Below are 24,223 nucleotides of genomic sequence, written 5' to 3' on the forward strand. Positions count from 1 at the left end.
CATGTCTCTGCATGACAGTCCTTCAGTGGCGAGTAGCTAGGATCCTCCAACTGGAGAAAAGATCATGGACTGTGCTAGGGAACACAAGACCGTGAGATTGTGGTAGAATGTTTTCTTCAGGGCTTAGGTAAGAAAGAATAATATCCTCAAAAATGAATACCAGAGTTGGCAGTTCATGCTGAGTGCAGCAAAATCTCTTGCAAAATTTATTACATATCAAGGGTTTTTATTGCATTAAGAAAAAAAATCAACTTTATTTTCAGGGCTCCTTAGTTTTTAATCAGAATAGAAACAACAGTTAAAAATATTAAGTTTTTTGATAAGCCCTTAAAAACACAAGAAAGGAGCCATCCTGAGGGGAAAAAAAACCCCACACTGCACATAAAAGAAACGATAATTTTTTCAGCTACAGCTCATCTCCTCCTTGATGTTCTGTGAGTCCCACGCCTGCTGGACATACTGCAGGCTTCCTGAGGGTAAGTCAAGGCAGGGCATGACTAAATGCCTTCAGGGTTATGTGCCTTATGATGCCTCAGCCATGGGACCTGAAGACACAGCCCCCTCCTGTTCCTACCACGTCTGTCCAGCAGGGTAGGGTGCCACAAGCCACTCACGCTCAACTCACTTTTGATCATGTTCACGTCATTGGCCCCGTCTCCAATGGCCAGCGTGATGGCCTTCTTGTACCTCTTCACCAGATCGACCACCATGGCCTTCTGCTTGGGGGTCACGCGGCAGCAGATGACGGCGCTGCACTCACAGGCCAGGTCCACAAAGTTCTTCTGTCTCTGCTCCTTCTTCTCTTCCAGCCTTCTCTTACTCTGGGTCCGCATCCTCCTCTCTTCCTCCGTCCTTGGGAACTTCAGCTTTAGGATGTTACCTCGCTTGGTCTTTTTCTCTAGAAGGATCTCATTCTGTGACATCGGAGGAAGAGAACATCATCGATCACTTTAGTTTTTACACCAAGAGGACCGCTCCCAAGACTCGAGTCATGGGAAGCAAAGTTCAAGCGTTTTAACATTGATTATTTAGATTCTGATAAAAAAAAAAAAAAAGACTTACAATAAGCATATAAAAAATATGCGTTCTTTAAGAGAAAGGCGGAAATGACCCACTTGTCAAAATACCTGGATAATCAATTTCACCATTTTGCTCTAATCCCTTCCAGATATCCTCTAACATCAAGACTCAAACTTAGAAAAATCACACTTGTTTTTATAGGCTAAGAGACTTTTAGATTGACAGGCAGTTAGTATGCAAAGCCATCAAGAATGGTCCCAGGGGACTTGTTTGAGTGACAGGTGAGAACTCACTACTGATACACACCAACCAAGAGCCAGTGATGATTAAGGCACGGTTTTCTCCAGGTGGAAAAAAAGGTTCATACACAGGGGGTACAAATTTCGAAGAGACGCCACTTCTGTTTCTTTGATTCTCCATCCTCGTGTGAAGAAGAGAACTATGGGAAAATAAATTGAAGTATATAAAACATACAACCATAAAAGGCACTAGATTGTATTGTATTTTATTTTATTTTATTTTTTGAGATAGGGTCTCACTATGTATCCCTGAAAAGCCAGGAGCTCACTATGTAGACCAGCTGGCCTTGAACTCACCAATCCCCCTGCCTCTGCCTCCCAAATGCTGGGATTAAAGGCATGTGCCACCACACCTGGCTCTAGACTTTAATCCTTTAAAAAAAGTCATGTTACAAAAGTACCCAGCATGGCACTTATCACATTGTTGAGTGTGCAGCTCAGTAGTGTTCAAGCTAGTCACATGTTGTGGAGCCAATCTGTCTTGGGAAGCTCGCTTGTTTTGTGACTGGCTCAATGTCACCGATGTCTTCAAGGTCATCAGTACTAGAGCCTGTGCTATTCTTCCTTTCCTTGTGAAAGGTGAGTGACATTCCACTGTATGGATATGTTGATTTTTTTGTTTATCTAATTCATACCTTAATGGACACGTGGGTTGCTTCTGCCTCTTGGCTATTGTGAACAGTGCTCTATATACATGTGGTTGGGCATATATTTTTTTTTTCAAAATCCTGCTTTCCATTCTTCTGAGTAGGTACCCGGGGTAGGGCTACTGAACAATATGAACATTCTATTTTGAATGCTCTCAAGGAAGGCCCATACTGTGGCCATGGGCTTTTCACTCCATCAACACCTTGATCCTCTTAGCCTCACCGGCATTTGTTATTTTACTTTATTTTTCTTTCTTTTCTGGTCATCCAGAAAGAAGTCATATTCTGTGACTTCGATGTGCATGTTCCTGACACTTCATGATGCTGATCGCTTCTGTATGGCCCTTAGCCCCAGTGCCTCCGCTGTGAAGAAATGTCTAAGTGTTGGCTCCTCGACTGTGGGGGCGCCATGTCCTTGGTACTTGGCCATTTGTCAAAGACCCAAATAATGATGCGGGTAACAAAAGCAAGAGAAGGGACGCAGTCTTGATGTGAATTCCCCCACTCTACTGTGTGACAGAAACAAAGCTGATTTCCGCATACTCAAAATTACATCTGCTCTTCAAAATTCTCAGTGCTTGATTTTTTTTTTAAGATTTATTTTTACATTTAGTTATGAAAAGTATGTGTCTGTGTGAACGTTTGCCACATATATGTGGGTGCCTGAACAGCCTGACATGGGTGCTGGGAGGCGAACTTGGGTCCCGGGCGAGAGCAGGATGTACTCTTAACTGCTGAGCCGCCGCTCCAGCCTTCTTATTGCTTTAAACCAAAACATTATTATAAGGCTTCCATCTGATGGGAAAGTGAGCCGTGGTATTTTAGAGTGGAAGAGGCCAATCTCCTCCCCGTGTTACAAATCAGAAAACGAAGGCAGAAGGAGACGATGTGATTTTTACTCGCAGGGAGTCCATGGGAAATCTAGTATAAGGATTCGGGTCTCCACACCCAGCCTGAGGCTTTCTCCATTCAACACACACCACCATCAGTCTTCGTTTTCAGAAGCAGGTTTCTCGACCCTGGCACTCTTGGGATCTTGAACCAGACAGTTCTCCCTATGTGGCCACTTATTATAGAATATATGATTTCTATAAGGTTTAACGTATCCTTGGATTCTGCTCACTAGAACCTGATAGGACCTTCCTCCCCTGTGACACTCATCAATGATGTCTTCACGCTACCACTGATGCCTGAAAGGTGAAAATCAATCCTAATTCCAACCACTGCTCCCAGGCCGGTGAGATGGCTCAGTGGGCCCAGATGTCTGCTGCACAAGCCTGAAATTCTTCCCCTAGAACCCACGTAACCGTGGGAGGAGAGAACTGACTCCACAAAGTTGTCCTCTGACCTCCACGTATGTGACATGGCATGCACAATACAACAAACAAACAAACAAACAAACAAAATGTAGAAGCACTGTCAAGAGGACTGGGTATTTATTAACTTCCTTCCACATCATTTTAATTCTCACTTTCAAGCTCAAAAATGAGTGAGTATATAGGTCATTAAAAGATTGGAGCAGAACATGAAACTATTTGATAGGAACCATCATTTCAAAGAACCATCTAGAAAGCCATCTAGAAAGATGGCTCATCTCTCTATAAATGGAAAGCTGGCTGAGAGAATGTTCATAAAATCTGATGTTTGTATAAACTCCTTGTTTAGTTTGGCTTAGGCCCAATCTGACACTTTCAAAAGAGAGATCGGAAAATTAAGTCCCCCCGCCCCATGTATAAAAAGTAAATAAAACCATATGGTACTTAACCAAATTGCTTGCAATTAAAAACTACTTAAGTAAACACACTTATTGGTATTTAAAAAAACTTGCCAATTCAAAGAGGCATGGTTTATGTGCTTTTATTGAAGCAGAAGTGATTTATATCACAAAGCTACTAGCTTTGGGTAACAGCAGATTGCCTAATGCACTGGAGTGACTTGCAGAGTTGACTGCATTAGGATGGCCCATCAACTCCATCCTGTGCTAGGACACACAACAGATGTGTATTAACAGCTTAATTTGACTTTGTGCCATTAGACAAGACTGTGATTAAAAAAAAAAAAACTTGAGGAATAAACGGAACGATTAAGCTAGCAGTAAACGCATCACAGGAAGTGTATAATGTGTAACTAGACTGCACCTTTACATCACACGTTTCCAGGTCTGCCGCAACTGATTAGGGGCCAATGAATGGCCCAGCCCAAGCCAAGGCTTGAAACACCAAGTGTGCTCTCTTTAGAGACTGCCAATATATGACCTATCTACATGATATAATGCACTACACTTTCATTCTGGGACAATTTTTAATTTCTCTTTTATGTCTGTTTCAAAAGATGAAGTCCCTAGAAAAGGATATAAACATAATTCATATTAATTTGCTGGCAATGGGGCTTGGGAGGTGAGTCAGTGAGTAGTGACTGCCATATGGGAATGAAGACCTGAGTTTGGATGCCCAGTACCCATGCAGAAGAGTGGGTATGGCTGTCTCACTTTTTTCCAGTAGACAAATAAGGACATTTTTCTAAAGAATAAAGAAAAATGGCTCCTTACAGTTCTTGGGTCCCTTTAAGACTGAAATATGTATAAAATGAGCTGAACTATGGTAACATGGGATTATCTATTTCATTTGAACATGAAAAAGAGACTCAAGTACATAGAGTCTAGCTCTAATTTCTCCCTATTTTCTGCCTTCTGCATCTAGTCTTGACTTGGTTTAAAAAGAAATCAGCCAATAAAAAAACTCAAGCTACTATATGCTCTCACACTGCAGGCCCAGTACTTACCTATTTCCTCCCATAATGGTACTTACTCTACATCCTCCCATAGCAGGTACTTTATGTCTGCCCACAGTGGGTACTCACTTTACATCTGTCCATAGTGAGTACTTATTTTACATCCTTCCATAGTGAGTACTTACTTTACATCCTTCCATAGTGAGTACTTAATTTACATCCTCCCATAGCGGGTACTTACTTTATGTGTGCCCACAGTGAGTACTTACTTTATGTCCTCACCATAGCAGATAGTAGTATCTTCTGTCAGAAGTTCACAGGCAAAACCTATGTTTTCTGCCGTTTCTACAACAGATTAAAATTAAGCCGACTGTTATTTCTACTTGTCTAAACCATGTTGAGTATCCCTTATCTGAAATGCTTGGGACAAGAAGTGTTTGAGATTTGGGACTTTGGAGTGTGGACACACACACACACACACACACACACACACACGATAGCTGGAGGATGGAATGTAAGTCTAAACATGAAGTCACTTGTATTCCAGATGAACCTTACACACAGCCTGAGGGCAACTTTATATAAATCACTTATACAACTTTATACAAATCACATGTGTTTTGACCATGACCTGTGTATCATAAGGTCAGGTGACATCATATCAGGGCTTAAAGAGTTTTGAATTTTAAGCATTTGAGGTATTCATGATCCTAACCACATTCAACCAAATATGCTGTTTTTCTGTAGTAATATATAGAAACCATACAAAAAAGAAATTTTTTTCTCTGTAATGAAATAAGTTGGAGTCAAAGTCTAGTTTGAGATACTCTTAATAATCAAGTGTACTGTGTCATCAACCCAGAAGTTGGTTGTATAATGAATCAATGTCCATTAAAATACTAAACATTCAGATCCTGTGGCTTAATCATGAGGCTAAGGGTTGGGCAAGGATGACTGATTCCGTGAACTCTCACATGGGGCTGCTACTAAAGACACCCTGTCCTTCTTTCCATTAGCATACATGTGGTGTTTGTCAAAGGCCAGGGCTGTGCTTCTCTTGGGAGAGTGCTGGAGCAAGAGACAGTAATTTCCCGAGGAAGGCTTGGAGGATAAAGCATTGACACTGAACAATGACTCACCCCGCTCTAAGTTTAAACGCCAAATAATTTCCTAGCACATAAAATATTTGTCATAATTTTCAAGACGTGAGATAGGCGGGGAAACCCAACGCTGCTGTGGCAACATTTTGTATTGTTTTAGTCTATGTTCAACAAATGGAAGAGTGCTGGAGAGAAAGCAGGGACGGGGCATGGCCTCCTGGGATAGGAGCTCCCTTCTGGCCGGAGGGACGAGACAAAACTAGGCTTAAATCCTAAGAAGCAAGCTCTGCTGCTGAGAGAGGTCAGGGAAGGAGATGGCCTGTGTGGTCTGGACCTGGAGGAGGGGTTTTAAAAGGAGGGAGCACCTCCATTCCCACAGGGCGGGAAGTCTACGAAGGTCATCTTAGGCAAAGGAATAGCAGCTATAAATATTGACTTAACCGACACCCCCTACATGATGGATTACCCTTTTTGTCTCCTGTAAGTACCCAGATCTTAATGTCAGCTTTTGCAAGTTTTGAAATGGTTTCTGGAACTCCGTCCTGTAGCTTGTCTTCAATAGCTGTGGCTCCCAAGAGCTGGAATAGATATTAAAAAATAGCATATCAAAAGTGTCTTTAGAGGCAGTTTGACTATTCTAAAGAAGGAGCACGATCATGTAAAGAGGACTAGGGCTCTGATGGTGATGGCTGGTACCACTATCAAAGGCTGGGGTGGTGGTGGTTTGCACAAATGATGTAAGCCAAAACATTCAAAAAATGTGTTTCCTTAGGGTTTAATTTACCAAGGCAGAAAGAGCAAGTACAGATGCTGGGCGTGGAGCCTTACCCTGAAAAATCTAGCACAAAAGAGGCAGAGGTAGAAGGCACACTCATAAGTTAGAGGCTAGCCTGGGCTACATGCTGAGTTCTCTCTCAAAACAGAAAAGTGCAAACACAAAAAGATGTTAAAGCCCCACTTTCATTGTGTTTGGGGCCGTGCAAATATAAGCCTCTTTCTTAAGCTAAAGGCAGTACTACCCTTTGGTTGATTATTTCCCATTAATATAAATTCAAGAAAACCATGTATGACTTTCAAAACATTTTAATTGTTTTGATATAATTTAAATTAAATTGCTTTAGTAATTCTCCCAACAAAGTCACTAAATGCTAGGTGCTTTTGCCGTTTTAATAGGAAATGAAATGTCTTTACTGCTATGACTTCAAGGCCAAGCTGAGCCACACAGTGAGTGCTAGGCCAGCTAGGCCAGTGTAGCAGAAGCCTGAACTACACCCCCACCCGAAAGAAAGAAAGACAGACAGACAGACAGGAAGGAAGGAAGAAAGGAGGGAAGGAAGGAAGGAAAGAAAAGAAAAGGAAGGAAAAGAAAAGAAAAGGAAAGTAAAGAAAAGAAAAGGAAAGAAATTAGAAAATTTTTGTTCTGTGATATCAAATTTTATTCTGTTTGCCGAACAAGAAAAATTTAAATGATGTAGCTATTTGTACCAACTGTACCCAAAGAATTCTCTCTAAACCATTATATCAATGATGCAATAAAATACACATTTTAATTTGTTCAGAATGTTAAAGAGAAAGTTATTAACGCTGAACTCACAATCAAGTCCTTCTCAATCTCTTCATACACTTTATCCAAAGCTTCATCCCGGTTGACTGAGGCCACGCTGGCAGCCATAAACTTTTTATTCCATTCTGCAAATTCTTTTTCTTCAATTTCCTTGTAGCACAGGCACAGGGTTCTGAGAGTTTCACTAGCAAAGACCTGTTTTATTTACAAGATAAAATCCACCCATGCAAAGAATAGTTACCTTTCAGAAGATTCATTTTTAAAATTACATTCGTACTTACATTTATACTGTGTGTGTGTGGTGTGTGTGTATGTGGTGTGTGTGTGTGTGTGTGTGTGTGTGTGTGCTACGGACTAAGTAGGCTACAACAAAGGCATCTGAGTTCAGTGACCCAACACTTCCCTCCATTACCCTAACATATAGAAATGCTCTTTTTCCTTCCCTCTATACCTAGAATTTGATAAAACTCTTGGTGACCACAGAGATATTAAGCCAACACCTCAAGGTACTGGTTGCTTGCTCAAGCTCCCTAGAAACCATTAATAATGAGCCATGATTCCCTTGTATCGGCCCTGAAGACCCAGATGCTAAGAAAGGATGTTACCATCATCATCTGGGGCATCAGCAGCAGGAGCAGGACTACCGCCCATCATGTTCCTACTTTGGTGTCCCCAGCCCATAACAGCGAAACAAGGGAGGGTTAACTATCAGCAAGCAGAGCTCTCACGTGGCTGGAGAGACAGTCCAGAAGGCAAGAGGGGAATCTCCAGCAGCAAGAGCCAAAGTGAGACTTACATCCAGGGCATCCTGTGTTTCCTGCTTCGTAGGATTCATCCGATGGAGCCGTTCATAAATTACGGTGTCAGCGCCTTTACAGTACAGCCTGATACTCCCTTCTGGGGTTCTCACTGGCAGCAAGAGGAGGAAAGGCAACAAAAAGTGAGGTTGGTTTCTTAATATATATATTTAAAAAAACCTACATTTATCACGTGAATTGAAGTGTTGCCCTCAACAAAGATGGCCAGCTGCTACCCGCATTGCATGCAGCAGTGAAATATGAAAACATTCATTCACAGTCAGCTCAGTTTTCTGTGTCGTTTTAACAAGTATTCATAGGCTCCATGTCTTCCATAGAATTTTCATTGTCCACACTAACTGATAGGAATCTTCCTTACCTGTCTTCGGGCTCGTACCATTTACTGCCTCTAACAAGGCTCCTGTGACCACTTTCTTAATATTGTTCAACCTGTATAGCAATATAAGCACAGAATATGCTCCATTGCTAACTACATTTTAAGTTCTCTGCAGTAGGTGCCAGGCTTGAGTACCAGTCCATATCGGTTGGGCACCTGGAAAGCACTGAGTAAACCCTAACTCCCCATGTTAAAAACTCAGCATCACAGTGAGAAAGTTTATGGACACATCGAAGCCAAGCAACAGTTAACATCACCATCTGTGAGATAAAACACCAGGTGCCTTTGAAGGGTGGCCCTTTGAGAAGGGCACAGTGTCACTACATAGGTCTTTCTTGCCAACAGTGTGTAACCAGGATATAAACATTAAGGGTCAGTAGACAAACCCAGAATAGGGACATTCTATAGTAAAATTGGCCTTTGATTTTTGAAAATGCCAATATATGAAAGATCCAGAAAAGGATGAAGAATTGTTTTATTTTTAAATTCAGAATCATGATTCTCTAATTCAGTGTTTGATCTCTGAGCCCAAAACTCATACAAATGGAAGGAGAAAGAGGAGCAGACTAAATCACGAGAGAGTTCCTGGTAAGATTTGAAAATGCCTGTAAGTCAGTGCTATAGAGGGCAGGTGATAATGCTGTATCACAATGCAAGTTTCTAACTCTGATCACTCACATACATCTAAGGTTCTTGTTGGGAGGAGATAGCTCTAATGTGTATATGGAAAAGGAATATTGGACCTGTAATTTACTTTCAAATAGTTCAGAAGACAGTAACCTGTATCTATCATGAAACTGTAGACAATGTTAAAAAAAAAAAACCCAGTGGATATTAGAGAAAACACAAAAGCTCACCCAACCATCTTTGTAATTTTCCCGTAGGTTGGAAATTATTTTAAATGACTTAGAGAAAGAAATTCAACTCTCGAATGAGACCCTCATCTTCACCAAGTGGCCTGTTGAGAGCCTAGACTGGTTGGGACTCATGGACACAGCCAGCCTTTCCTGCTGAGGCCTCCCTTCCTGGCCTCAGGCAGGGAAGTGTTGGGAGGGGACCCAAAATTAAAGGAGACCAGGTCGGGGCAGCGTTGTTGGGTGTACTTCTGCCACGACAGACTACAGCATGATGCCTACGGCTAGAGAATGTCGAAAGTATTTGCAGGATTCAGGAAGGTCACAGTGAGTGCTGGCAGAGTGAAGAACAGAGAAAAACCAGTTTCAGGAAATCTAGACAGTGGTCCATCCATCCTCATTTACTCAAGCATCACTAATAAGATGGAGGAAAGGCACATAGCGCTGAAGGAGTCATAGAGACCCACCAATGATAGACATCCGCTTCCGGTCACTGTTGAAGTCCAAAATGGCGAGCACACTGTAGGTCCTTTCTGTGCCCAGTTCACTGACGGTGATAGTGTTCTGCGTCCTGGCGAGGAAGGCAAAGCCAAAGTTCCTGGCGGCGTTTACCAAGGCGCCTTCATCAGGAGAGGCCGCCTGGTAGTTGATCTGGCCTGAGGAGGGAAGCAAGAGAGAAATGCCAGAAGAGCTGTGGACTAGGCCTGAGAGTCATGCCTGAGCACTGTACTGAGGGTCCTCTGCACGGCCCAGCACATCGTATAGAGAAAGGTTACACAGAAATCAAGACGTCATAAACTTCAAATTTCCTTCAAAATGGAAAGTGGTCATAGAAATGGCAAATAAAACTGCTCTAAAATGGGTGTGTGAGGAGAGGATTGTCAGAATTCCACCGTCTAGAGGAGAACACTGCTAACATTTCACTGTCCTCTCAGGACTCTACAATGTGACTGCAATTCTAACATACTGGGTGGATATTTATGACCTGATTTTTATTTATTTATTTATTTTGGTTTTCTGAGACAGGGTTTCTCTGTGTAGCTTTGCGTCTTTTCTGGATCTCGCTTTGTAGGCCAGGCTGGCCTTGAACTCACAAAGATCCGCCTGCCTCTCCCTTCCAAGTGCTGGGATTAAAAACGCCTAGCTTTCTTTCTTTTTTTTTTTTTTTCTTAGTGTCATGTTTTGAAGCTGTTGGCGTATCTTTAAAGATTCTTCATAAACACTATTTTACTGAGTATAAAACTGTTATTCTCTTCTCTCATGGGCATTTGGTTTCTTTCCAAAATTTCTGGCCCACAAAAAATAAAACTGTTGCAATCACTGAGTGTGCGTGTAAATAGCATGTGCATGTTTTATAAACCTTGGTGTTCACTGTAAGGACCCATTTGCTGAGCTGTACAATGTATATATGTCTGTTCTATGTTAGACTTAAAAGCATTTCCACAGCCAGACGAAGTTTTCAGAACAAGGCATTTAGTTTTCCAATCAGAATGCCGAGCACAGGTGTGCTGACAGCATCTCTCCCTTCAGCCACTGTGTTCCTCAGGCTGCTTCAGTTCACGCCGGCCTCCCTCCCTCCCTCCTCAGCCTCCAGAGCAGCTGAACTACAGACACCACTGTGCCTGCTTATGCCAGCACTAATCGCTTTCCAATTAGTAATTAAAGATGGCATTATAGCCTATTTTCCTATTGCCCATCCGGAAAGCCTTGCACTCGAAGTCACCCGAGTGCTCGCTACATCCAAGCGCTCTATAAAGACCCAAATGCCAGGACTGGGTGCTAGGTAAGCAACCCCGAGGACAAAGCACGTCCCTTCAACATTTTAACTTAGCTGGAACGTAAACATCTGCCATAATATTGACAGAGGAAGGGGACAAAATAATGAAAGGGCGAAGTCTCCATGGTTTGGACAATCCTAACTGCAGCCCAAACCTTGATGTTTGGATTGCCAGAGGAAAAGTGTTCCAGTCGTGGAATCACAGCCTTGGCAACTAATGGAGAAGGGAGGAACACCTGAGGCCCCATCCAAACCTCCTTTTCCATCTGCAGGAGAACTGCAGAGGAACAAACACCCCTCCGGAGGAAACTTACTTCAACTGCCCCTCTAGAGGCAACCCCAAAGCTTTTCCTAACAGACTCATCTGTGGATGAGGAAGTGTCACAACCAAAACAAAAGCGTGGGGCTGGAGAGATGACTCCAGCCACTTCTTGTTCTTCCCGAGGACCTGAGTTCAGATCCCAGCACCCACATCAGGTGGCTCACAGCATTTTAACACCAGTTCTGGAGGATCCAATGCCCTCTTTGGACCTCTGTGGGTACCGCATTTACACACACACACACACACACTCTCTCCCTCCCTTCCCTACCTTTCTCAACCAAAAATTACACACACACACACTCGAGTGCACTCATCATCTCACATCTCTCATGGTCTCCATTTTTCTAGCTGCTTCTGATTGACAACACCACCACAGACCTTCCAGTCACCGGCCTCAGAAACGCCTCCCACCCTTTCACCACTTCAAATCCTTAAAGGGGAGGCCTCCGGCTTTGGGATGCCTTTCTCGTTCTTTGTGAGCATCTCACAATAGTAGAACACCCCCATCCTGACCCCAGAGTTCCCATAGCATCACATCCAGGGATGCTAACGTCTCCTGTGAGCACCAGATTAAAGAGCACCAGGGGAGACAGGCTCCACAGCATTTTTGAACTCTGCTCTCCAGCGGCCTCTGTGGGAACAGTCTCTATGACTTCAAGGTTCCCATCCCAGCGGCACTGCTCACTCCCTTCTAGTCATTCATTAAGCACTAACCTGCACTTTGAAGGGATGCTGGAGATTTAACAGTAGGTCCTGATCAACCGACTTTAAAAAAGACATTATTACCAGGGATACGGCTCAGTGCTGGAGTACCTGCCTAACATACGCTAGGCTTGATCCTCCACACTAGCGAAAGAAGAAAGAAACGAACAACTCCCAACCAAACAACAACAACAACAAACCCAAAAAACCAGAACATCCAGGTGTTCTGCAGCTAACTACGTGACCTTAGAAAGGATGCAATTTGTTTGGGAAGAGAGAGCCTGGAGTTTCATTTAAGGAGAGTTCTTCAACATGGCTTTGAAAATGAACCAGTTCACAAGGACTGAGAGCAAAGAGCAACCCCAGCTGTAAGCTCACAGAGAAATGGGGACCTCGGACCTGTAACTACGAGGAACTGAATCTTGCTTGGCCCAATCCCATGAGCTTGGAAGAAGACACTGAGCGCCACGGGAGAACATGGCCCCATTGTGATCATAGTGAGATGCTGAGCAGAGAAGCCAGTCATGTGACATAAAATGTGTGACCTCAAGAATTAGGAGATAAGAAGCAGATGCTTCAAGCTGCCTTTGCTGCAATAACTGATTACAGAGAAACAGAAAACTCATGGAAGTATCACCACCCAGCATGTCTTCTGAAGACGTCAAATGTCCAGGGCTGTGCATATAAAAAGAGTTCTTCCTCTTCGTACAATGATAATTTTAAAAAGTCAGTCTCCATTATTCTGTGGTGCTAGGAATCAAACCCAAGGCCTTGCACATGTCAAGCAAGTAACTCTCACTGGTTTATATTCCTACCCTTCGTTATCCTCATAAAAGAGAGACAGAAGAAGGTAGCCAAAGAGACAGCCATATGGTGAAGGACTACACTGAACTGACCCCTGCTGGATGACCTCAGGATGCTTTCTACGTCTGAATCTGTTTGTCACAAAATTTGGAGGTATGGTCCCTAAGATCCCTTCCAAAGGACCCTCTCATGGTTCTCTCGTGGATCAAAATCCAATTTCTTCTCTAACATCCTGCACCTCAAAATGCTACTTGTCTTGGTTCTTAGTGGCTTTTATTTGTCATTTGCTGGACATAGACAACTGCTTGGTATTTTCAACCCTCCAACTCAGCTGACTGTGGAGCAAATAGCTGCAGGATTACGCTGGAGGGAACTTTGAACATCCACCCTTCTTCCAGCGTGTTGAGGGAAATGGTGGCGGGATGGGAACCAAACAAGGACTGACTTATCTCTGGCACACACTCCAAAGGCTTTGCCTGTCAGTCCAGGGAGGACAAGGAAACAGACTGTACAATTAGTGTACATTTGTCTAAGGGCCCAGTTAACTCCCGAAGTATCACCACGCATTCGAAGAGGAATCCTACCAAAGAATCGCGACCTAAGAGAACAAGGGTGCTTTAAAAGATCCTACATTGGTCTTGTTAGGCAAGTCGGATTTGCTTGGTTAATCAGACTCTGAACCCCGCTTTGGCAACTTTCTCCCTTCTGCTGTCCCTCACTCTGCCACAGACAGCCCCTCCCCCAGACCCCTCCCATCTGAACTGTGCTACTCTGCGTTCCCGAACTATTCATTTCAGCCTTGGAGAATGGGTTTCTTTGAAACTTGCTGAGAGATGTTTTAACACTTCTCAGGAGTGTTTGATATCACGGCATGTGACGCATCAATGCTGGGACTCCATCAGGAGGCACTTTCCTGTTCTGTAGGGACTGGAGTAAAAAGAGCATGGAATGAGGTGGATGAGTGGCGTGCGGGCGGACGCTGCATTGGAGCCACACTCAAAGCATTCCTCTCACACTTTCCACAGTCCATTTGTCTATCTAGAGAACTAGAGAGTTTATGTCCACACACGGTCCAATAACTAGCTTTTGTGGACACTGGACAGATTTCCTCTGACAAAGCAGGCACAGACTGCATTTGGAATTCTGCAAAAGAACCCAAACTCCTTGGCGGCTCACTCATGAATTCTCATTAATTTTGCTCCATCAAATGAGAAAGGCACCATAAGGAGGAGGCCCAGGCTTTAGCTGACCTAATTCAAGTTCAAAATATTTTAATCTAGAGAACAAAAGCAGATATACGAAAGAAATTAGTAGAAAATAATGTTTAAGTTTAGCATCCATTCATGATACAGATCTAAGGCCTGATTATACATTCCCAATGAACATTTGTTCAATGAAAGGATTTAGGTTATTTTATTCAATAGCCAACCACTTAAAAACCATTTATTATTATTATCATCATTATTAATTATTATTATATTGTATGTGTTGTGTATGTATGTGTTATGCATGATACAGTACACATACGGAGGTCAGAGAAGAACTTGTGAGAGTTCTCTCCTACCATGTGGGTCCTGGGGATCAAATCCAGGTCAACAGGCTTGGCAGCAAGGGCCTTTCCCTGCTCAGCCATTTTGCCAGGTCACCAACCATATCTTCTAACAGAATTTCATTTACAAAGTGATAACCCATTCTGAGCTATAATTAAATCATTTACTTTGAGAAGTAAGACATTTTTTCCTGGAGCTGTGAGAAGCATTTGTCTAGCACACAAGCACTTTTCAAGTCCAGTCCCACCCCAAAATGAAATGAAATAAAATAATTAAAAAAACAATAATAAGGTGTTTTATGCTTTGTTACTTTACACAATCTAGTGTCAGGGCTCACAAATGGCCATTGCTTGAGTGTGTGTGTGACAGACTCGGCATTTGTTACACTTGAGTCCCAAGATGAGTCACCTGCCAACTCCAAGACTGGCCTCCAGTGTCTGAGACACCAGAGGAACACTCACCATCAATTCTGTCCACCATGACCGTATGGCAGATAGAAAGCAAGAAGAAGAACTGCCGGACTTCTGGCTCCTTCCCTGACTGGATTTGCTCGATCAGATAATGGTCATAGAATGCAAGCTTCCCATCAGCAAATGATTCCAGCTAAAATCCACTAGCTGAGAGAAATGGAGAGAGAGAAAAAATGCAATTGATGAAAAACATATCTATTCGGGCCAGCAGGATGGCCCACGGGGTAAAAGCACTTCCTACAACAAGCCCTACAACCTGAGTTTGATACGGATACCTGGGCTCCCCAGATTAGAAGGAAGGAATCAATTCCTCCTGCAAGCTGCTCGCTAACCGCCACACGTGCACTGTGGCAGCACACATGTGCACATGCTTATACACACATACACACAGAAGTGTTTTAAAAATCTGTATCAATCATTGATATTACCTTTTCTTTGTAGCTAAGTTTTTCATTACGTCAAAATCACCTTGAGATTTTAGCACATTCCTTTTTTATTTATATTATTATTTTTATTATTATCTTTGTCTGAGTGTTTTGCCTACATGTACGTATGTGGACCATGTGCCTGCCTGGTGCCCATAGAGGCCAGAAGAGGGTTTGAAGGCATCTGATCTTTTGGAACTGGAGTTGCCCATGGTTGTGAACTGCCGTGTGGGTGCTGGAACTAAACCCGGGTCCTCTGAAAAGAGCATCAACTGCTCTTACCTGCTAAAACACCCACTTTCTTGTCCTAAGTCTTAGGAAGCTTTTGCTTAAAGCAAAAGTCACAATAGGGGGCTGAATTGTGTCTCTGTCCCAGGTATGCTGGCACCCCAATCTACGGTGCCAGCCAATTTCTTTATATGGAAACATGGTTTCCATATAAACATGGAATCAAGTTAAGATGAGGTCACATGGTTTAGAATGGAAGGACAGATGTCCTTGTAAGAGACAAATACAGACAGAGCCAAATACATGAGAAAGAACTCCATATGACAAGAGAGGCAGAGACTATAGTGTAGTGGGTAGCCATTCCACTACAGAGTTCTCGAGAGACCACCACCGGACTGCGCACGCCTTTCCCAGACCATGTAACTTGAACTTGAACTCTGTTCTGTCTACCTCCAGCATCCAGGGTCCAGGAACCAAGAGAGTGCGCTCACTCATCCAGGTCTCGGGTCTCCAGGCGCCTCCCCTGGCCCTGCCTCATAGGTGTGACAGTTGCCAGAGTCTCAGTGGGGTTTGGAACTTTCAGATCCAAGCTGGAATGGCTGCCCACTACATCATAGCCTGATGCCTACAAGCCAGGATCACTGGAAACTACCGGAAGCTAGGGAGAAACCATGAAGGAGCCTCCTCTAGAACTTTTGGAGGGACCAACATCTGGATTCCAGGCTCCAGAACTGTGGGGAGATAAGTTCTGCTACTTCATGCCCCCGTCTGCAGTCATTCAATCCAGCAGCCCAAGGTAGCAAATATATGACAGACAGCTGCCCTGTGTGGACCACTCACCTCTATTTTGCTATGGCTGTGTTGAGAAGCATCCCGATGGTCTCCTAAGAAACAAACAGCACAAAACAAGTTGAGTCTGTGTGTGCATGGCCCCTCTTCCTACCTGGATTTGCAAACACAGTTGTAGTGTCTGATGTTGCCGTCATCCTTGGTTTGGGATGGTTCTGGGGTAAAGAATCATTTTTCAGAGTTGTAAAAAAAAATGAAAAATAGAATATTAGGCCCTCAATGACTTATACCTATAAGCCAAGTACTTGATAGGCTAAAATAGGAAAATCGCCATGAGTTAAGGCTAGCCTGGGCAAATATAAACTAACTAACTAAATACATAAATATTATTTATGTATTATTATTTATGTGTTATTATTATACATAAACATTCTAAGAATAAAGAATATTTGGTAGAAACCATTATGTGGCCTGGAAAGGTTAAAATATTTGCTGTCTGGCTCTACATGGAGAAAGGTGCCCAAAATACAGGTGCCTGTTCCACTCTACTCCTTTGGGACCAGAAGAGTGTCCTTTGACATGCTTTAGTCTGCCATCACCATGGTGATAAATCCCTCAAGCCTATAGTGTCCCATCTTCCTCAAGGCTGGGTAAACTTATAGACACTACACATTTTTTTTTCTAAAGGGGGAAAATGTGCATGTGTGTATTTCTTGAAAAAAATTAAAAGTTTAAAAAAAACCCCTATATTTTAAGGCAACATTAATTTCAATACTATTCATGTGTGTGGAGAATGTTTCAGAAAAATAGGCTGGAAGTCAACTATAAACTATTGTAATCATTTTTTGCTGTACAGCTTGGTGACAAGGTGCATTTACCTTGTGTAGCTATCACCACTATCTACCTACCTCTAGATGTCTTAATCTTGCTAACTGAACACTCTGGCATTGCACACTAACTTAACAATACTCTCCTTTGTCCTGGCGACTTTGACTATTCTAAGTACAATCATACAGCACTTGCTTTTGTGAGCTTCTATTACTTAGGTTGATGTCCTGAGGGCTCATTCATGTTGTAGCACATTTTGTTCATCTCTTCGTTCATTGATAGACAAGTGGGCTATTCCTAGCCTTTGCCAAATGTGAATAAAGTTATTATGAACATGAGTAAACATGTATCTCCTTGGGTATCTCCTTTTCAAATCTTTTGAGCACAATACATTCCTAGACACAGAATTGCTAGACCATGTGGCAATTCAGCTTTTAATTGCTTGAAGGCTGTTTATTTCTAACTATTGATTTCTCTCTCTCTCTCTCTCTCTCTCTCTCTCTCTCTCTCTATATATATATATATATATATATATATATATATATATATATATATATATATATATTCAATAGTGCCCATAATATTTCTTTGTCAATTGGACTCCACACAGGGAGGACACAAACAACCATAGGAACGTAGACTCTGCTCCAGACAGCACCCAGGAAATGCTGTTTCTACCCCTATTCAACAGCCAACCATGCCTATTATTTCAGACGCAAAACATAACTGATCCTAGTAAGTGAAAGAATGTCTCTGGGGTTGCTCTGCAGAAAGACGCTGTGCTCTGACGTCCCCCCCCCCTCTGCACACCTCACACTCACCATAGATTTGCCCGTTAATGCAGCACTTTTTGAAGGTCATGATATTTTGCGTGAGTGTCCCCGTCTTATCCGAGAAGATATAATGAATCTGCCCCAGCTGCTCATTCAGTGTGGTGGTCCTCGCCTTTGCAGGGGTGTCCTTCTCAGCGTAGTACATCTGCAGGTCCCAGTTGATGAAATGACTCTGTCCCAAACGGATAATTTCCACGCTAGGAGGACAGAAGAAGGCTTCAATGGTGCGCAGAGAGGGGATTGGCTGGGAATAGAGTCTGCCTTCCCTGTGCACATGGGTGTAAGTTGCTTATCTACTGCTTTGGTTTCTAAGTTAGCGTCCACTCCTGTGATGGCTGATCATTCCTTAAAAACAGATTTTATATTTAATTATGTCTATGTGTGTGTGGTATGTGGTGTGTGGTGTGGTGTGGTGTGGTGTGTGTGTGTGTGTGTGTGTGTGTGTGTGTGTGTCTTTGTATGGGTATGTGCATATGAGAGCAAGTGCTCTCAAGGACGGACACAGGTGTCCAGTCTTCCTGGAGCTGAAGTTACAGAAGACTGTGAGTCACCCAACTCAGGGGCTGGGAACCAAACTCGGAGCATTATGTTCTCTTAACTGCTAAGTAATCTCACCAGCCCCATGGTGGTTAATCTTGATTGCCCATTTGACAGGATTTTATAATTCCCTAGGAGACACACCTCAAATTGTGTCCATGAGAGTGTTCCTAAGATAGGTTTACCTGAGGTGGGACGGCCCCATATGATGGGCTTGGGTCTCCTAAGTGAACAAAAAGGAGAAAGCGAACTGGATATCAGCATCCCTCTCTGTTTCCTGAGTGCATACAATGGGACCCGCTGCCTCACACTCCTACCACCATGTTTTCCCTAGCATGACAGACCGTGTACCCTCTAAGCCGGAACCCAAAGAAATCCTTCCTTCTTTAAGCTTCTTTGATCAGATATACTGTTATACCAATGAGAATAGCAACTGTTATTACCACCTTCCCCCACCGCCCTTAGAGTGAAACCTAATCTTCAATGCAATAGTACTAAGGTAGGGCTCTTCTGTGATGGTTAGGTCCTAATGATGAAGAGCTCACAAATGGCACTTGCATCTGCATTAAAGAAGCCCGAGGGAGCTCGTTTGCCCCCCTTTGCCATGAGATAACGTAAGAAGGGGCCACCTGTGATACAAGTATGGGTTCTCACCACTTAGCAAGGACTCTGCCCTTTCTGTTCGACTCCCCAGCCTCCTGAACTATGAAGAATCAAGTTCTGGTCTGTTAAAGTCACCCAGCTTAAAAGCCACTCTCTGCTCCCCCTGACCAAACCTATCACTCTCCAGCTTCAGGATCAGTGGTGTCCACTCATGACACCTCATCAGTGTCATTTCCTACTCACTCTTGGGCACTTCAGTCACAGCTAAGGAACTCTGCACTCAGAACACACAGCCCAGTGGGAACAGTCACAGTGACATTACGGCCAGAACCAGGGATACAGTCATCCCACTCTCTTCCTCACTGCCCCTCATACCTAGGAACAATTGGGATGGCCAAGTTCACCTGTACAAAGAGAATTAAGATCCACTAGGTGACATACCATCATGTATCCAATGAGTCAAGTCTTTTGGCCATTAGCTTCTTAGTTGCTTACCACACTGGGGAAAAGCATATATGCTTTCTAAATTCTTAGAAATGACACAATGTCCAAAAGCAGATATCCTATGTTGATTTTAAAACTCAGATGTAAGGCTGTTTGTGTACCCGGCAACTGCTTCATTGGTGACACATGGCTGTACAAGTTCTGTAGGTGGGAATAAGTCCCTTAGAAGTGGCAGTCCTACTTGGTGCTCAACACTGAGAACAAAGCAGATGAACCCCCTGCAGACAAACTAAAATAATCCAGCAAATGTAAACCCTCAAGGGCTGCACATTCTATGTAGAAAAATCAAAGCAGGGAACAGGGGATAAAGACCGATAAGAAGAAGACGTGAGCATTTAGATCAGGTGAGGTAGAGGCCAGGGAGACAAGGTAATGCATGAGCCAAGGCCTGAAGGAAATGAAAGGGTGCAGGTAGAGTCAGGTGTGGTCCCAGAACTTGGGTGGCAGAGGCAGAGGGTTACCACAAGGTCAAGGCCAGCCTGTTCTGAACAATGAGCTGCAGGCCAGGAATACAAAGAAAGACCCCATCACAACAACACACAGACAATGGGGAGATCGCTCCATTGGTAAAATGTTTGCTATACAAACTTGAGTACCCAAGTCTGATTCTTCAGCTCCCACATAAAAAGAAGAATACAGCAATTTAAGCCTACAGTCCATCACTGGGAGGAGGCAGGGGGATCTCCAGTGCTTCCCCATCAGTCAGTCTAGCCCAGCTGGTGAACTTCAGGTTCAGTGAGAGATCCTGTCTTAAAAAGTACTGTGAAGGGCAATGCATGGTATGCGGGTGTGCCTGCTCGTGCATGTGCATCTGAAGGTCACAAGTCAACATCAAGGGTCTTTCTCTACGGCTCTCCGCCTTATATTTTGAGATAGTGTCTCTCACTGAACCTGGAGCTCACCATTTTGGCAAGACTTGCTGGGTAGTGAGCCTCAAGGATCTGCCTGTCTCCATGTACCCTACCACCACATCCCTCCCTGAAGCACTGGGGTTACAGGACACACCCCAGCATGTCCAGCTCGCATGCGGGTGCTGAGGATCCAAACTCATCTTCTTGCTTTTGCAATGAGCACTTTACCCACCCAGCCATGCATCTCCTTAGCACTGCCATCTTGGCTCGCCATCTTGGTTTCTGTTAAAGTGGCCACTGAACAGACGGCAGCCCAAGGATTTACTTCCTACTCAGAGAATGCCAGTAACTACCATGTCATAAAATAAAAAAAACAATTGCACATGTAATAAAATTTTAAATTAAGTAAAAACTTCCAGGGATACGAGTGTGAGAGATCCTGGGTGCCTCTGGGTTCTTGGTCACTGGGGTAATAGCTGACTGGTTGATTATGCATTACAAGGCACAGTCCCAAAGGTCCCAAATCCAACTGGTCAATAACCGTGAACTTTGATTTGAGAGAAAGAAGAAAGAGAAGAAGGAGGGATGATTATAGAGCAGACAGCTCTGACTTGACCTTTACTGGGGTTGGCACTGCACAGAAAAACAGCATTTTAGAGAGGCTGAAGGAAAGCAGGGGACACCTTCCCTACCAAGAGGAAGCAACAGGAAGCAGGAGCCCGACAGATGAGCAAAGCTGGAGCAACCGTAGTCAAGAAGGTTCTGTTGAGAGAACAGAGGCTCTGGAAAAGGAAGAACGTCCCACGGCATCCTGAATCTCCACTTTCTCCCAGACTCTTGGTGAACCCTGTGCTTTGGAACCCACTGGGAAGGGCTCACCAAGCAAATGACTGTCACCTTTGGCCGTGGAACATCACTGGCCTTATCTGCACAGGGGACAAGGTAAAGTGCCTGGCACAGAGGAGATACTCAAAGTTCACACGCCCTTCTCCTACCTCACTCTCAGTTCCAAAATGAAATTTATTTTCTTCTTCCTTTTGACCTTTGAAACAGTGATTGCTAAACATGAAGGTGCTTCACTGGGAAAACGTACTGCACTCTTGCCTGGAAGCAGGAGGCCAAGGGGAGGCCAGGCTTACCTGACATAGAGAGAGATGGGCACCATGGTGTTCAGCACAATGATGTAGCCCCAGAAATTCAGGAACCCCCGGTAGGAGGGTGTGGCATTTTCTCCATCATAGAGGTACCAGGAATAATTGCCAACTTGTGCTTCCCAGTAAGCGTGGCCAATGGCAAGGCCGGCAGAAACCAGGATGAGTACAATGAAGATCTAGAAGACATGCAAAATGAAGCAGGATTTCCAACTCCATACCTTTCAAAGATTCTAATAACATTATTTAGCACTTTACATACATATGACCTTTAAAAGAACTGTAAAAACATTACTCCTAAAAAAAAAAAAAACAGGACTGTAAGTATGCTTTAAAAGTCCATAAGGAGCTAGGCGGTGGTGGCACACGCCTTTAATCCCAGCACTCGTGAGGCAGAGTCAGGCAGATCTCTGTGAGTTTGAGGCCAGCCTGGGCTACCAAGTGAGTTCCAGGAAGGGCGGGCGCAAAGCTACACAGAGAAACCCTGTCTCGAAAAACAAAAACAAACAAACAAAAAAAAATCCATAAGGTTGTGACTGACTGCTTTATATTTACAAGGCTAAGTTTTCTTCACAAAATTATCTTTCAAAAGAGGAGCTAATGCCTTATCCTTAAAGTTGTTTATATGACAGGGCAGCCTCAAACAGTGCATATCGTTTGGGAAGATACCCTAGCATGAAGCAACTTCAAAGAACACTGTGTTGAGAGAACCATAGAAAATACTGGATGGAAATTGTTTTGTTTCAATTTTTTGAGAAAGGGTCTCATACAGTCCATGTACCCCTTGACCTCTCTATATACTTGGGGATGACTATAGCCATTCTGATCTACCTGCCTCTACTTCTAGGAATAAAGGCGTGTGCCATTGTACTCTGTTTATGAGGTGGGAGGAATCCAACCCAGGGCTTCATTCATGCTAGGCAAATCCTCTACCACCTGAGCTATATTGCTTGCTCTGTTTTGTTTTCTAAGATAGATCTTACTGTGTAACCCAGGCAGACTCTGAACTCTCAAGCTTGTTTTAGTAGCCAAATGCTATGAATATAGGGATGGGCCACCATCTCCTTCTATTTTGTTTGTTTGTTTGTTTGCTTTTAAGAAAGGTGAGCAAATGTCCCCCGTATTTGGGTATTCATACAGGTTCGATGCTATAGGAGCTGTGTGACATTGTAAATGCAATGATTTGAAGGATGAACTATCTCCTAGGCTCATGTATTTAAACACGTGGCCCCCAGTTGGAAGTACTGTTTGAGAAGGTTGTGAAAGCTTTAAGAGGTGGAGCCTTGCTGGAGGAAAAATATGACTGAGGGGTGGGCCTTGAGGTTCTAGAGCTTGGTTCCACTTCCTGTTCCCTGTCTCTGGTTCCTGACTGTCGGGCCCACCTTATTCCTCTTTGGTTAAGTGATGTCTTCCCATGGGACAGACTTTATTTACTGGGAACCAGAGCCAATAAAACCCCTTTTCCCTCTAAGTTGCTTTTGGTCATGGCATTTGTCATAGCAACAGAAAGGTAACTAATACAGCTCACAAGATTATCTGAGGTACAACAGGTGCCATGTGATGGAGTTGAGAAGCGTATGTTTTTGGAACACAAAATTCAAGCCAGCCTCCCTGTCTCAATTTCTTTTTTCAATTTTCCTAGCAATATTTATATATTCACAGGAGTAATAAAATTTCCAGGGAAAACGTAAAGTTCTGAACACAGACTCTCAAAGTACCTCCTTGAAATGAATGGTCCCAGAAGAGAGAGAACGATCTGTGAGTGCTCTCATTGTGATGGTTACAACGGCACTGGATACAAATATTCCAAGTCCAACTAATGTTTTTATGAAACTGGGGGCGGGAGGGTTGGTCTTTGGATTGCTTTATTACTTCTTGTGGCTGTAAGTATGTACACACTTGAACAAACTGTAACTACACATTCTGAAGCGTTTATGCATTTAGGTTGAGCTAAGTATTGGAAATGCAATTCTCAGTGTGTGCAGAATAGAGTTAACCATGCAGGCCCAAGCCCACTCTCCTTGGGAGGTGGCTTCCAAGATCGGCCTCTGGCTGGCATATGGAAACTAAGGTTTGGGGAGGATTTCCCAGCTCCTTATGTCTGATTCTGCTATAACAGTGGTTCTCAACCTTCCGAATGCTGCAACCTTTTAATACAGTTCCTCGTGTTGTGGTGACCCCCAACCATACAATTATTCTCTTTGCTACTTCCTAACTGTAACTTTGCTATGGTTATGAATCATATCATAGATATCTGATATGCAACCCCTGTGAAATGATCATATGACCTCCCCAAAGGGGTCTTGACCCCATAGGTTGAGAACCACTGCCCTGTAAGAACAGATCAGTGTGCCTGTTTGGGCAGACAACACCATTTATGCTGACCACCTGTATTCCTACAGGAAGTCTGGAATTTGAAGCATGGTGGGCAAGTGGAGCCT

The 24,223-nt window shown here is 43.5% G+C and overlaps 1 protein-coding gene across 1 annotated transcript in view; it reads right to left on the reverse strand.

Moving 5' to 3' along the window:
- The window catches only part of Atp8b1 (ATPase phospholipid transporting 8B1), a 130,843-nt gene that overhangs the window by 15,527 nt on the left and 91,093 nt on the right, over nucleotides 1-24,223 (reverse strand). Inside the window, 12 exon segments of the mRNA XM_028856596.2 lie at nucleotides 626-914; nucleotides 1,327-1,459; nucleotides 4,966-5,041; nucleotides 6,263-6,374; nucleotides 7,391-7,555; nucleotides 8,157-8,269; nucleotides 9,876-10,064; nucleotides 15,025-15,159; nucleotides 15,162-15,180; nucleotides 16,527-16,570; nucleotides 18,125-18,333; nucleotides 21,771-21,961. Of these exon segments, the coding sequence (XP_028712429.1) occupies nucleotides 626-914; nucleotides 1,327-1,459; nucleotides 4,966-5,041; nucleotides 6,263-6,374; nucleotides 7,391-7,555; nucleotides 8,157-8,269; nucleotides 9,876-10,064; nucleotides 15,025-15,159; nucleotides 15,162-15,180; nucleotides 16,527-16,570; nucleotides 18,125-18,333; nucleotides 21,771-21,961 (1,675 nt within the window).

The sequence above is a fragment of the Peromyscus leucopus genome, chromosome 19 (genome assembly GCF_004664715.2).
Source record: "Peromyscus leucopus breed LL Stock chromosome 19, UCI_PerLeu_2.1, whole genome shotgun sequence".
Taxonomy (NCBI): Eukaryota; Metazoa; Chordata; class Mammalia; order Rodentia; family Cricetidae; genus Peromyscus; species Peromyscus leucopus.